General features: G+C 42.9%; 1 protein-coding gene across 8 annotated transcripts in view; it reads right to left on the reverse strand.

The window, feature by feature from the left end:
• DENND5B (DENN domain containing 5B) overlaps window positions 1-14,823 on the reverse strand; it is a 120,702-nt gene that overhangs the window by 68,234 nt on the left and 37,645 nt on the right. For 6 of the 8 annotated variants that reach the window (XM_054189158.1, XM_054189156.1, XM_054189162.1 and 3 more), the window contains exon 2: window positions 2,873-2,938. The exons of the other annotated variants lie outside the window; for them this stretch is intronic. In XM_054189158.1, coding sequence (XP_054045133.1) covers window positions 2,873-2,938 — 66 coding nt within the window. The remainder of the gene's footprint in view (window positions 1-2,872; window positions 2,939-14,823) is intronic. 8 annotated transcript variants of the gene reach the window in all.

Here is a 14,823-nt window from a genome sequence, read left to right on the forward strand (position 1 = left end):
TCTGTCAGCATCTGGAACCAGTGGAGAAGAACAAGGCATATTTGCCAATAAACCATAGCAATCATGAAAAAATTAGGGTTTCGATCAGCTTTTGGAAATGACCAATAACGTGTATGCTGCTGCAAATACTTGTACAGTCACTTAGACATCAGAGAGGTCTAAAAAGTTCTGTTTATGAAGCACAAGTGTTGCTTTAAGAAATCCAGCTTTCCAAAACCAGCAGTAACAATGTTCTAGTAGGCTGACAACATGGATTCATTCTGTCCAGGAAAATAAATGGCACAAATAACTTACCTTTGCAGAGTCTCTGCAGGGTTTGTATTTTACTACTATGGTGGTTTTAAAAAAATAATAAAGGTAAAACACGCACACACAATACGTTTTTCTCAATCAGTGATCACAAGACAAAAGAGAAGCGCCAAGAAACCACACTGGAGTGAATCAGTTGGTCATTAGCTCGAAAGGACACAACATCACACCCCCCATACAAAGCTGCCCCAAGAAGCCAGGCAGGGTAAGCTTTCGGATTTACATAATTTAGGAAAGAAACAGTACAAGGATACGACAGAAAGCAGCCCACATGTCAGGGTGGAATGTCATCATTTGGCCAAACTAGCAGGAAACACCCCGACTCCCACCGAAATGAGATGAGAGATGGGGAACATGACACCCAGCTCCACACTGACAAGCAGCTGGAAGAGAACCACAGGCAGCAAAACCTTCTTGGCAAAGATGAGGGAAAGGATCTGGACTGAAGGGCTACCTGATATTATCAAGTCTCAGCCTTGGTAGTTCTGCACTGTTGAGTCACACGTGGCAAAGAAAATTTATTTAGCTGTTATTCTAGGCAAACAGTGAATTTTCATTAAATCTACTGTGGGCTTATTTAAGTGCTTGCTTGCTAGCTTCCAAAACAGGATTAGCAAGGCACATTAAAAATGAAGCAAGTATCAAATGTGAATTGAATCCATATTCTAAAATATTAATAGCCAGATAACAGTACTATGAATACAGTCAGAAAGATCGTATTTGATGCGTGGTACCCATTCATGCAAACAGCACATCTCATGGGGTAAACTGCCTATCAGAGGCAAATTAAAAATTTGGTTTTGAATGAATTCCTTTTTGCTTTCAGGATATTTTAAAAAAAATCATTCAAGTATTTTTCAAAATTGTGTAAAATGTGTCAGAGTCATGTTCTGTTTACATAGGATGTAGTATCCAATTGAACGATACTTTTAAATAACTTGTGCAATCCCTTAAAGGTACTTATTCTTGAAGAGATCTTTAGTTTCAAATTAAAACCAAATGATGAAGTGATGGGTGCTAGATCAAGAAAAACAATGCTAATTTCACTTCAAAATGAAAAGATTTCTCAAAATTAGAAAATAAGCATCTTCTGTGTTTTGGATGAAGGATAAAATTACTAGGGAAATGCAGCTGCAGTTGTGAGGTTGTCAGTCATGACGGCTTTCGTGTGAGTGATCATATTTAAAAATTTAGCGATCTTAAGCAGATCTGTTTTAATTAATTATCACAGCTACAGAGGCACACAAAAACATGTGCCAAATAGGCAGAGGCATCCTCTACCCACACCCTCTGGTGCAGGGAATGCAAGCTATCTGTCACTTCTTCCAAGCTTTGGAACGTAGACAGGAATGCTTGTGACCACAGAAATAAAAATATCTTTTATTCCTTTAGAGGAACGTACTGGGAGCACGACTCTGCACAGTACTGCACCTCATGGTGACAACCTCTTTGATAGCTGTTTCTAATTAAAAGCGTTCAGCACATCCAGCTATGTTGTTTCCCTGCAGACAGAACTTTGTTAAGCATTGGATAACTGGATGACCCTGCACGAGAAGCAAGTAATGTACAACGTGCGGGGGAGAAAACAACATGGGGACGGGAATAATAGTGCTTGGCTGGGGAGCAACTAAGCTGTTAATTGTCAGGTTCAGGAGACGGTTAGTTTAAGTCGTGCAGAAATTGTGCTCTGCTGCTTTTCTTCTGTGCCTCAGCACGACACCAAAGCAGCAGTGGTAGGCTAGTCAGTGCCCCAGGACCTTAACTCAAAGGCGTTATTTCTGATCACATATTCTCATAATCTTACAGCAGAGGAGGGTAATTATATGAAAGGGAGGACTGGGACAAGGCAGACAAAACAGTTTTCATTCCAAAATTTTAATATCTGAGTTGCCTGTGAGATGGTGGTGGCTTCTCTGGGGGGCAGCAGGGGTGAGCAGGGTCTAACCTACCTCTTGCATGTCAACATGTAAAGGAATTGATGGATCATATTTAAGCAGAAAGCCAGAGTGGGTTGTCTACCCTATCAGTACATCTACACGATTTGACTTTTTTTTGGGGGGGTGGGGGAGTGTGTATCTGTGTGGACCACAGTAATGCTGCTATTTAAATCTAGACTGCAAAACATGCTTTCTTGAGGTGTCAGGAACCTTTGGGTCTCTGTAGGAAAAATTAGTGGAGCTGGACCCTTTGTCCACAAATCTACATAACTAAGCCCAGTCGGATTTCTTGGTAAGTATCCTCTAATACGGCCTCACATAAGATATTGTTCAGTCTTTACCAAGCACACTAAGATCTAGCAATTTGTATATCCAGCAATATACCTGGCACCAGTAGTTGCATTTCATTGGAGAGAGGAAGCACATCTGCCAAGAGAGCTTCAAGAAGAAGATGAAAATTTATCAGATATTGATTTAAATTAGGTAAAAGAATGAAAATGTTGAGGATTTTTGGTTTTGTTTTTAAATTCTGACCCTTGATTTGATTCAAGGGGAGTTGGAAGAGAGAAAATAAAGAGAGAGAGAGAGGACCTTGGTGATTGGTTTTGTCCTTAACACCTCTTTACCTGAGGTTTTGTCTGCAGTATCTGAGCTCTTCCCATGGAGTTCTGCTTCTAGCCATTTGTACAAGACTACACAACATAACAAACAGAGATAAAAAAAAAAGCAAGTATGAACAAAATTAAAAGACATACAAATGCACGGGGGAAGGGAAAAATGCAAAGCAGACATTAAACACTCCCCCTTGCAACCACTCTTCCCCTCAATACTGCCAAAGGGTAAATCCATGTGATAAATAAAACCCTCCGCGACTGTATTACTATAAAGGTGCTGAACGCGTTGACAGACATTGTAGAAATACTTGTCAAAATTAGTAACAGATTAAATTCTCAGTACCTCAATCAGCACGCTGCTGTACAGCTTCCCTGTTATGAAAGACAGCTTTGTTCTTATACTGAGTTGTTCGCAGAGCCTGTGAAACTCAGGAGGAAAAAACACCAGTTCTTTAACTGGCGTTGAACTAAACCAGAGAGGTTTTCTTTAGTGTAGTACTGTTAGCCGTGCTATTACATCTTCAATGCCGTACTGCATGCCATTTTCAGGACTTTCTAAAGTTACTCAACAGTTCTGTTCACCACTTCTGTTTCATAATAGGGTGTTTTTAGACAAAGATTTGAATAAATAAGCTTGGATAAACAATTTTAATCTCTTCCAGTAACAGTTACCCCAATAGGTATTTGTAATGGAAGAGCTTCCTGCTAGCTTGTCTAACTGATGTTTCTTCCAACTGGTTTGCTCATCTGCAGAAAAACAAAGATGTTTTCACAGACACCATGGCGTTCCTTTGTCAGAAAAGTCCCATTCATATGTTACATTCGTATGTATTACGCAATCCTCCTCAAGTTAAATCTATTTTTATAAACCCAGAGTGCATATTAAAGCTGCAATACCATTGACCTCACTGGTCATTCAGTTTCTAGGTGTAAATTCCGAGTATTTCCACCACGACCTCCTACTTGAGCTGTTAATCCAGGCATCACTTCAGAGGACCCAGATAATTCTGCCAAGGCTGCATTTTCTGGGAAGGCAGCTCTCAGCAGAGGGCACAGGAGCTCTTTCAACTCCTGTGACGTGAATTTGTATTTTAGGATAATTTTCTCTTTTCTTTAGGAGGCACCTGAAGGTAATCCACATTCGAATCTGCAGGATGATGATATTCCAACTCCAGGTATGTTATGCTATTTCATTCTACTTTTGAGCTGTTTGAACTAAAAAGTTGCGTAAATATTTAAATTAGAGGAAACAAAACAAACCATTGCCAAACCTAGAGACTCCCCTTGTTAACGGCCCATACCCACAGTGCCTTTACAAGCCACTCTGCCAGGCTGCCCTCACAACTCTCCCCAATAGTCTTTTACAAGGTTATCACTCAAAGGGAAGTTGGCACCGAGCTTCCATGGAATTAGCCACCATCTCTGCAACGGGATGAGGCGTAACAACTCGTGAAGGGATGCCCAGCCAGATGTGCCAGGACAGGTTCTTGTTTTGCTACCCTCTTCAGTACTTTGACCATTTATCATCATCAATCATACAGCCAAACAATTGCAGAAGTTCGGTAAATTCCTGCTCAGGAAGTAAAAATGACAGAAGATCATTGACAACAGCGATATAAATACAGAGCTATGAACACTGTTGAACAGCCTGATTCTTTATACAAACACAGTGTAATGGAATGCAACTATTGCCACTAATTACACTTAGAGAAGGCTCAGTATTTCAGAAGTCCTCTTAAAAAGGAAATTTTTTCGCCTAAGAGTTGCTGTGCAAGTCTAAATAAAGAGAAAAAGACTACAAAAAATAACAAGCAGTGTGCCATCGGATGACCTTGATTAAAATACTTATTCTCTGCCTACAGCGTAACATTATACAGCACCAACACTGTCAGCTTCTTAAAATAGCCCCAGTCCCAGCTGCCAACGGACCACAGACATCCCACTACCCTAGCAAACAAGTATGAACTACACCATGCCTTTTACATAAAATTGCATCATAATCTTGTCAAATCCAAAAAGTCAGGGCTTAAGTTATGTCAGTTTGGGTGATTTTTTGCAGTGGGGTAAGTTTAATAAACAGGTACCAGCGACATCAGGGACATGGTGCTCCTAGACTATTACCTTGGGGTCTGTCCCCAAAGGCTGAAAGAGATGTGGAGGAAACAGAGGAGTGGGTATAAAACTGGACCCATAGTTATAGGGAATTGTTTACACCTTAGGCCTTTATTTGCTCTAGAAATCATGGTGTGTGGAATTCACTCAGGCTGTTGGAGTTGCCACGCTGCCTTTCCAAGCATGGGCTCCCAATCCACTGCAGAAAGCGAGCCCCAGAGATCCTTGGTCCACTCTGTTTATATACAGCAAGTGGCATATTTTCTTTTTTATTGCATTTTTATATTCAAATCTGCACTCCATTTTGAATACTTGATATGAAATTAATGAGTACTAATAGGGAAAACAATTCGAGCAATAATTAAAAGTTCGTTTAAATTTAAGTTTCATCCATCATTATTCCTAAGTTGCCTGCTAACCTTTTGGTTAGTTACATAGCAAATGAGCAATATACATAACCCTAAGAAACTGAAGGGTCTGAAATCCATCTCTCGGCTCTTCTGATGTTCTCAGAAGAACATCAGCAATGGCAGAGCGAAAAAACGTTCAAGACATCAGCTCAGGTCCTTAAAAACAGCACGATGCCAAAGCCCATCTGGTGAGGGGGTCCCTGGCTTTGGAGTAAGAGGCACCTGCCCACAGGCTTGGACTGAACCACCAAGGAAGGAAAAGCATTTTAGATGCCATCATGTCCTCCATGAAGTTTCGACACCTTCCTGCCCAGTGCAATGCCCACTTCCCACTCCTTGTTTCACATGTTCACCTCCTTCCGTGGACTCAACACAGAATGAGGCATCCAGTCACACCTTTTACATGAGACACCTTTCACGCTTGTGCTTTCTATTAATTCACAAGGGCAAGACCAAGTTCAAATGTACCCGATTTCTGTGTTATAACATGACGTTGCATTCTCAGATGGGTTTTGGAAACACGCACTGACAACCATCATTTTCAATTGAAACGAATCTTAAAGCAGGTTTTGTCCCCTGCTCCAGTGGCACAGAGGTAGTACAAGAGTCTTGTCTCAAGATCTGCTTTATTATAGTTGGTATTTCTGGAGATGAGAAAAGGGGAGGGGGGGAACCCACACCAAAACCCACAAACCACCATAACTCGTCATCCTAAAAATCCCTGTACTGTTAGTGTTTAAGTTCGTGTGCAAGAAAGCAGGAAAGAAAGGGGTAATTTTCAGTAAATTTTGCTTTGGGGCTTTGTTAGTACATGAAGAAGCAGCTGTATTTTTATTCTTCGTTTTTATAATTACAGTGCATTCAGTTATCTTTTAAAAGGGGCTGCATTAAGATAGAATTCTTTTAAATCACTCCACAATGCACATAATATCACACACCAATAGTAGTCCCCCTTGGCTCATCAGGATGGCAAGTTTCAGGTGTTTTGTTACTTGAAGTTAGACGCAGTTTCACCAAAGCTGCATTTACACAACAGCAGAGTGTGAATAAATTCACTGATAACACCTTCTGCCACCCTAATTAAGCTCGGCTTGCAAAGCAGTACAGGAAAAGAAAGAAGCTTAATTTGGCCTGGACCATTTTCAGCACTAATCAACTTTGACATAAACAGAGCACGAAGATGCCTGTCCCCAGCTTGGGTAGTCAGCTAGGCCCAATTTCGGGTTTGCTTTTTGGCAACTTTCTTTTTACTCATCTTGCCCAAGCTTGGGGCCTCAGTTCCCTGGACTTAGCACCGTTTACAGTGGGCAATAGGCATTTCTGGTTTAAAGGAAGCCCTTGCTTTCTGATGTCCCCAAAAGCTGTCCCTTAATGTGCTGAACCACAAAGAGGATCCAAAGGACTCATGGTTGTTTTTTTAATTGGCCACGCAGAACCCAGCCTATGAAACCCCATCTTCTGCATCCATCCGTAGCCTCCAGAAGGAAGCTATTTCCTAGTTTCTGAAGAATGGGGTTTTTTTTCCCTTTTTTCAAACAGCACAATCCACAACCCAACAGTGGCACTCAAGCTGGCTTCTTACAAAAGAAGGGGCTGTCCCTGGGCAGGGTCAGCCTCTTCACACTCCTTGAAGAGCCGGTCCATGTCTGCAAGCTTCAGACAACTGGTTTTATCCAAGAGGCGGATTTAGAGAGGGTGAACCCAGAATTAGCTCCTCGGTATACGGAGTTACTTTTTTTGTACGCCCTTTACAAGCAAAGGGTTACAGCGAGGCAACGCTCACCTGTCAAAGGCTGCAGCTGCTAAGCTTTATGAAAACTTAGTTCTGTGTGGTTTTGAAGGGAAGGGAGGCCAGACAAAAAGAACTTTGCTTCTTGTAGTTCATGCTCTTTCATCAACATGTAGAAACACTCCCTTGTGTAGCACAAATGGATTTGTTTAGAGGATTTTGAGAAACTGCTGTTTAAGCTGTTGCCAACAAATAATTGTCCTTATGACAGTCTCCAAGAACCAGTCTTCCGCCAGTTTTCAACAACTGAATCCTTTTAGAAAAAGACAAGACAGAAACTTTCCACACTCTGAAGAGTCACAAGCAGCCGCAGGCAAGACTTGAAGTTACCAGAGCTCCCGGATGGAGAAGGAATGAAGATGCAGGCAGATGAGGATCCACCGCCCACACAGCCACATCAGTCCTTAGAGCTAATACTTAAGAACTACCCAAGAAACCATTTCAGTTTGGAGAATGCTCTCAGTTGCTCAAACCCAGCTGTACTACAACAATTGGAGATCAGCATATCCCTGCAAATGCTTCCACTGTGGGCAAAACTGCCACCAAAGGAACAAGATGTTTATACAACATGCTGGATGATGCAGTTCTTACTAGCTCTCAAAAAAAAAAAGGCAGCTAAAAAGTATTTGAACATCGTTAAGAGGCAAAAATATCAACATATTGAAAGAAAGATCAATTCTTGTAACTGTTTGGTTAAAATATCTCTTCTGCTACAAACATCTTTGCAAGAACCTACATGCCTTGGTCAACACCACCTGCATTTAGAAACTGTTTGAAGATCGGGCTGCTGCCAGTGAGTTTACATAAGGGATCATTAAGAAGCTATCAGCGCATAGTAACTGCACATCTAAGCCGCATGAAAAATACTCTCTATGCTTAAGTAAACCTTAAGTAAACCATGACTAGTTAGATACAGCTTTAGCTTTTTTCATTGCAGCAGAGCTCTATATATTTCAGACAAAGGATAACCAACCAGATTTATGCTTTACCATTGCTTACCGTTTTGTGGCCAATTTCCAAGTCCACTGAAAATACAGAAAGCTGAAACCCGGACTCAATCACCATGCCGCAGTAAAGTGTCAGGATTCAAATCCAAGGGCATGGACCAATACTAATTTCTGGATCCAAACTAAACTCCAGATGGAAAACTCAAAGCACAGCAGCATTTCTACCGTGCGTCTAGATTTAGTTCAGATCCCTACAAAGGCGAGCCCAGAAACAAAATCCTTTGGCTTCCCTTAATGCCTTGGGGAGCATCAGGTGCCAAAGCACCTCTGTAAAGGTGTATCTCCACTGAGAAGACCAGAAAAATAATTGCCTCTAGGTTCACCTTGCAAATGCCCCTGCACCTCAGACCCTTTCTTCCCTTGTCCCACTCATCCCCACAGATGTCTGGAAACGTAGGTGATTCTGCAGGTGTGGTCCTAAACTTCATGCACCCCAAAAAAATACCACTTCAGGGCTTCTATCAAATTTCATCTCTGGTTTATTTTGGGGTTGCCTGCTCTCCCAACAACCCAGCTTTAAACCCCGTGATACACCTGCCACTGTCATCAACAAGAGCTGTTAAAGAACGTGGGCAAAGTCCCACAAACAGGCAAAAGGGGTCAGTGCAGAGGGCTTTATATCTTAAGTGTCTCTACTTTGCCAAAGCCCAACAATGAAAACAAGTGTCTTGCCCTCTTTTCCCTCACTCCACTTTCCCACTGCCACTCCAGTAAAAATCCCTCTGTGGAGCAGTAGATACCCATGTAAAAAACAGCACACGCTTCTGGGATGGTTTTAGACCCTAAAGGTAAAAAAGACCATGGAAAGCCACAAAAGAGAACAGGGCACATTTCCAGGCCTGAAACAGAGTTGAAAAGAGACAGTGGGACTCTGAAAGACGAGACAGAGAGATGCATGAAAAGGAGAGTAAGAAATTGAGGCCCACTTTCACCCCAAATGCATATTTTGCCTGCTATTTTAGTGCCCTGCTAGTAGAGATGGAAGCAGCAGAGATCAGAGATCAAAATAACCCTAAAATTACCTGGCATTTAAGCAAATGTTTCCTCTTTGCCACTAATCCACTAATCTTCTAGTGCCTTGATCCAAGGTTGATTGGCATTCTAAAAATACGTAGGTAGAAGGCATGTAATTGTGGCTCTAGATTTTAAATAAGCATGAGTTGTCACAGACTATGGAGAGGCTAATTCCAAACCATTTAGAGCCACCCCAAACAGCCACGAGAGCCCTCCTGGCCATTGCACGCATCTCATGCAAAACCAACAGGAGTTACGTTATGATATTTTACACTTTCCTTTCGCCTGACGGAGAACTTTGTGGAGGTAAATAGAATGCTTCACCTGATGAAGCAAGCCATACCATGCTGTTTTGGAGACCTCAGTAACTGTTTGAGCATACATTAGAAACCGAGTATTTCGTACTGAGCAGATCACGGCTGGATTAGGCACGGACCGCACCATAGCTGAAACACGCTTTAGTACCTACAGTCTCCATGAGTGTACTAACAGCTGGGAGGTCTAATAAATTCAGGGAAGTGCAAAAGAAAACAGAATCAACAAAATGTATGGGTATAGCAACACAACTCTGAAAACTGTGGTGTCTTGGTGCGACAACAAGGGACAGCTAAATCTGAACAACTACAGAAAACAACAGCATAATCATTTTCCAGGAGGAAGAAGTGATAATTCCTTCAAATCTAGACAGGAGGGAGTCATTTACAGTGTGTAAGGATGGGTTTCAATAATCCCTACTCATGTTCCCTATAATAGATAAGCCCACCAACTAAAGAGCATCATTCTATGTACGAGAAAGCAAACATACGTTGTATTCACAACCACATACACGCGCTTGCTCCCTCTCTCCCAAAGCGAGCAGACTGGCAGGAACACTCTGTTACAGGTTCAAAAGCTGCCCCTTGCACCTGCGGCTCTTCCTAGCTCCACAAAATGGCCCGAGCAACAATAGAGACGGTCCTCAAACCTCGACACCATCTGGCTCGTAATTCCTCGCAGCACTGCGGTAGCATCAAGAGTTCCTGCATTGCTCCCGCAGGATTAGAATTCCCATCTCAAATCAGACAGGATACACACATGCCAGATTAAAGAGATGCAGGCATTTGCATATCTCTTCAGGGTTTGACAGGTTTCTGGTGATTTATTCTGCAACACGCAAATCCACCGAGAGCATCCCTGATGGGTACCTCCTCACCGCAAAGGTTAACAGGTCTGTGTGCGTTGGATTAAATATTTACATTAGAAGCAAATTGCTTTGGATACTTACATAGGAAGCACGTACAAGAGGAAAGACCCAAACTATAAATATTTGTGACAATACATGATGCAGATCTCAGCAGTTACATAGCTGCGAGTTTACTTAGCAATAAGCTAAGCAGAGGGTAGCTGAGCACAAGTATTACTGGATTTTTGCTTAAATAAAGCCTGCAGTTTTTTCATCAGGCTGAAAAAAAAATACCTTCTTGCAAAGGACTGTAAGATGATTCACTAATATTAGATTACCACAGACTATAATGAATATTAAAAGGGCTCCATACGTATACAGAGAATCAGTCCAATGGGGCTAGTCTCCGAGTCGTCACAAGAACAGGCAGTGCATGTGGAGAAACAGAACTGCCCTTTGAAATCAAAAAGAGTATGTATGTACACCAGATTAAAGGGATCTGAGCGCTTGCATACATCCTACAGCTGCAAATGTAAGGGTCATGAAAGAATTGCAAAACATTCAAACTTCTGGCAACGTTTATTTATAAGCCAAAACAACAAAGCTTCAAAAAACACACTCCCCCTGCCTCTGAAAAAGGCTGCTTCTTAAAGTAGAAGTCCACCCCAGGCTTTGAATTCAGCAAGGTTTATTCTCTGTTTATACCAATATGACAGCTTGAATGTGACTTATTTTAATACAGAAATATGAAACTTCAACCTGAATCTGTATTTTGTGGCATCAGAGCATCAATTTATAAACAGCCTGGGGAAAAAAGGTATTTCAAATCAGCTATAAAACTAGTGCAGTACCAGTTTTGGTGGTGCTTCTGGTTAACCCTTTCCCAAATTAATCCTTCCGCAAAGAAACATCCTTTTGCCACCTATCCAAGAGATCTGAACTCTTTGGTGTGTTTATCTAGGTATCTCCCTCACCTTTTCGGCTCCCTTTCTTATACCGGTGCCTTCCAACACAGCTGGCTCGGGCTGCAGGTTAGCGCTGAGCCCTGTTTCATTCAGGTCAGTAACACTGTCCACTTTGCGGTGAGGGAGGAGGATGCGCCCATAACAGTCCTGCAACAGTACTATCCCGCATCACCTTCCCACCTCTCCATCGCGTCTTCCATGTCTAAAGAGACGATGGATTTCGATGCAGCCCACGGGTAGATCTTGAGCAGCTGACTTAATGGCAGCAAAACCTGAGGCCCATATAGGTACAGCTTCTCTCTGGTTGAGATCAAAGTGCGGTCGCCCTACCCGAATGATAACACACGACTGCACGTCTGCAATAGTCATCCAGGTGGACTCTCTGACGGAGGTTTGCGCTTTCTGAGGCAAACGACAACATTGCTGCGTCTCCCTGAACTGCCAGGGCATGTCAAAGAAGTCAGGCAATCAACATTGGCTAAACTTATGTTTTCTAAGCCTTTTTAGATTTTGCTTTGAAACGCGTTTAATCACAACCTCGTGTCAACCTGTAGAAGCAAAAGCACTTGTTTCAATACGTGTTCTGTCCTGACAGAAGGTCAGTTTTTCCCTTTCCCTAGCCTTTCTTTCACTTCCTAGTTTGGAAATTGTGCTTTCTCAAAAGATCAAAACCTATGTGAGCATAGCTCAGTAAGAAAGCTACAGTTGGAGTGTATTACAATAACAAAATTACGCAAAGCTTTGCAGACACCGAACAGAAAATTTCTGCAGTGGCTTCTAAGAATAATCTATACCTGCAATTAGCAGAAAAAGGTGGCGGTGGTGGGGGGAATAACCTAAGTTCCTCTGCAGCTTTAACCTCAGTGGCTACAACAGAAAAAAGCTGCAATGATTTATTTCTTAACATCAAGCTTCTGTCACCTTGACCCCACACAATTCCCAGGTTGTAACTTGGTCATTGCTACTCATCTGCTGCATGGCCTTTGGTGAGCCATAGGCTGGCAGCCCACAGGGCAGGGGCTCTGTGAAGCCGCCCAGCAGCAGCAGCAATGCTTCAGACGCCACCAGCTCCTCCTCTCGCCTCTCCTCATTCCCAGCCCTGCACACAAGCTTTTAGTTCACCAGCTCAGGCGTTTCCAGTGGGGAACTGCACCGGGTGAGCTGAGCCAGCTGAAGGACACCTGGGGGAGGGATGGAGGGATGAAGAAGAAAGAAGAGAAGGTAAAGTGAAAAAAATGCTTTCCACCCCACAGCTGGATTAATCTTTTTCATTTTTCCATCCAGTTCACCACATCTGCACAAAAACTGTAGGAGAGTGGGAAATAGTAGGTGAAGGAGAGCAGGAAGAACGAGGACAGCCCATGCTGGCACTACTACCCAGGACAAGGGAATACATTCAAAGTCCAAACAACCCCACAATGACTCAAAACCTGAAAAAACGAGCTGCACATCTACAAAAGGAACTTCTAAGCACCAGCCCATCTAGCTCACAAAGAGTACAGGAAAGCTGGGCAATTCAATAATCGTGCACTACAGCAAGAAGCATGAATGTGCAGAAGAGAAGTTTTTGACCACAGCTTATTTCCCCAGCATTATTCAGAAAGCAAAATTTCCAAGTCAGATCATGAATATGGAAGTTGCTGCACCTTTGGACGTTTCGAGTCTAAGCTGTCCCTTCCTTTAAACTGCTGGTCTATGCGAGCTATACACGTACAAAATTTGAAACCACACATGTTCCTTAAGATGGAGAAAGGAGCTGCAGCAGGTCGAATTTTCCTGAAGAGCCCTTCTCCTCAAAGATGATTAATTAATTCCCTGACAACCAGAGCAGCTCCGTGCTTCCCACAGGATGCCCTGAGGCAGAAGAGGCTGCAATGCACTGCAGGCTGCTTCAGCTCCCCCAGGACCAGCTCTGGAGTTGCTGCAGTGTAACCTACACCACGAAAAAGGGGGTTTCCCACTGGGACATCATGCAGACCGGCTCAACAGGATTTCAGCCTTGTTTCATCTAGCGCTTCCTTTACAGCCTCAACTCTATCTAGAACATCAAGGTTCTGTCTGATCTACAAGGTAGACCTTGTCCCATCTTAAAAATGCTACCTGTTGTTTCCTCTCCCATTTTCTCACAATTTCAAAGAGGTCACCAAACGCAAAAATCCCTTTTTAGTAGACAGATGTGACATTTGGAGTTTTGTACGAGGGAGGAAAAAAGAGAGAAAACCAAAACCCCACAAAATTAGGAAGAGATTGGTTTAACATTACACGTGCAAGCTCCATAACGGCATTAGAAATCGAGAAACTGGACAGGAAGGAAGGCCTAGACATAACGATCAAGCAGGAGAACATGGGTAAGCAGGTAGGACCTCAGACCACAGCACCAGCCATCACAGGGAGCATCAAATCCTTTCCATGTTTGTCAGGGACACAGGATCTGTTCAAACAGATTTGCAGGGACAGTCTTGCTGCTCTCTCCTGAAACACAGTTTGTCATCACCAAGGTAGGAGTGAAATCAGTCCAGCATCCCTTTAGCTGCCATCTGCGCTCCCACAGGGAGGGGGCTCAAACTTGTCAAATGCCTTGAATTAAAAATAATAACCTCTTGCATTGGAAATGGCAAGAGGTGGCAATTTCAGGGTAACAGCCTGAAGCCACTGGCCGTCAGCAGAGCCCACCACATATGACTAAGCATGAAAAATAGGCCCCCAGAATCCAAGCGTAACACTGCATTTGGGAAAGTCGCTTTTGAATATCCAGAAAATAATACAGAGTCTCTGAGAAAGCAGTAATTTGTTTAGGAAAAAATACCAGTCTTTTAGAATAGAAGATAAAAGGGGGGCTGGGTTACAGCAAATCTAGTTCCTGTTACTGGCCCCTCCTCTTTTAAACAGCTATTTTTGATCACTTTTTTTCAGAGAAAGAATGAGACATGTCATTAGCATGAACACGGCAGGTAAGATGTTGCTAGAAGATGAGGAGGAAAAAGGAAAAGGAGAAACCCAGTAGGACACATGGTCTGCACGACACAGTCCCATTTGCCCTGCAGTGCAGGAGGTGAGAGCGATGAGGGACCAGATCCTCCACAGCCCTCCCCGCCTGCAGTGGGGGCAGAGCTCCCACACCAGCCAGGCTTCTCTCGCCCAGGACCGGGAAAAATAAAACACCCAAACACCACAAAAAATAAACAAATCTAGAGATACCAGAGTTGGAGAAGCATTTCAGTGACTATTCAAGGATGTGCACTGGAGACTCCTTTGAAAGCCCATCCATTTGTGTTAGTGCCTAGCTAGAAACTAAACAAAAATTTTGGAAACAAAATATTTGGAAACAAAAACTTAGGGGTTGGTTTGTTTGGTTAGTTTTTTTTAAACCTTTTGCCCCCACTTAAGAGTATCCCCCAAACCACTTCACCTCCCTTTAAGAATGCGGTGTTTCAGAAAGCACTGCTGGTAGCCCGTACTCTTCTGCCCAATTAATAACCTCACACCCACCAAATGCTCCACGCC

Source organism: Rissa tridactyla, chromosome 1 (assembly GCF_028500815.1).
Source record: "Rissa tridactyla isolate bRisTri1 chromosome 1, bRisTri1.patW.cur.20221130, whole genome shotgun sequence".
NCBI classification, from domain to species: Eukaryota; Metazoa; Chordata; class Aves; order Charadriiformes; family Laridae; genus Rissa; species Rissa tridactyla.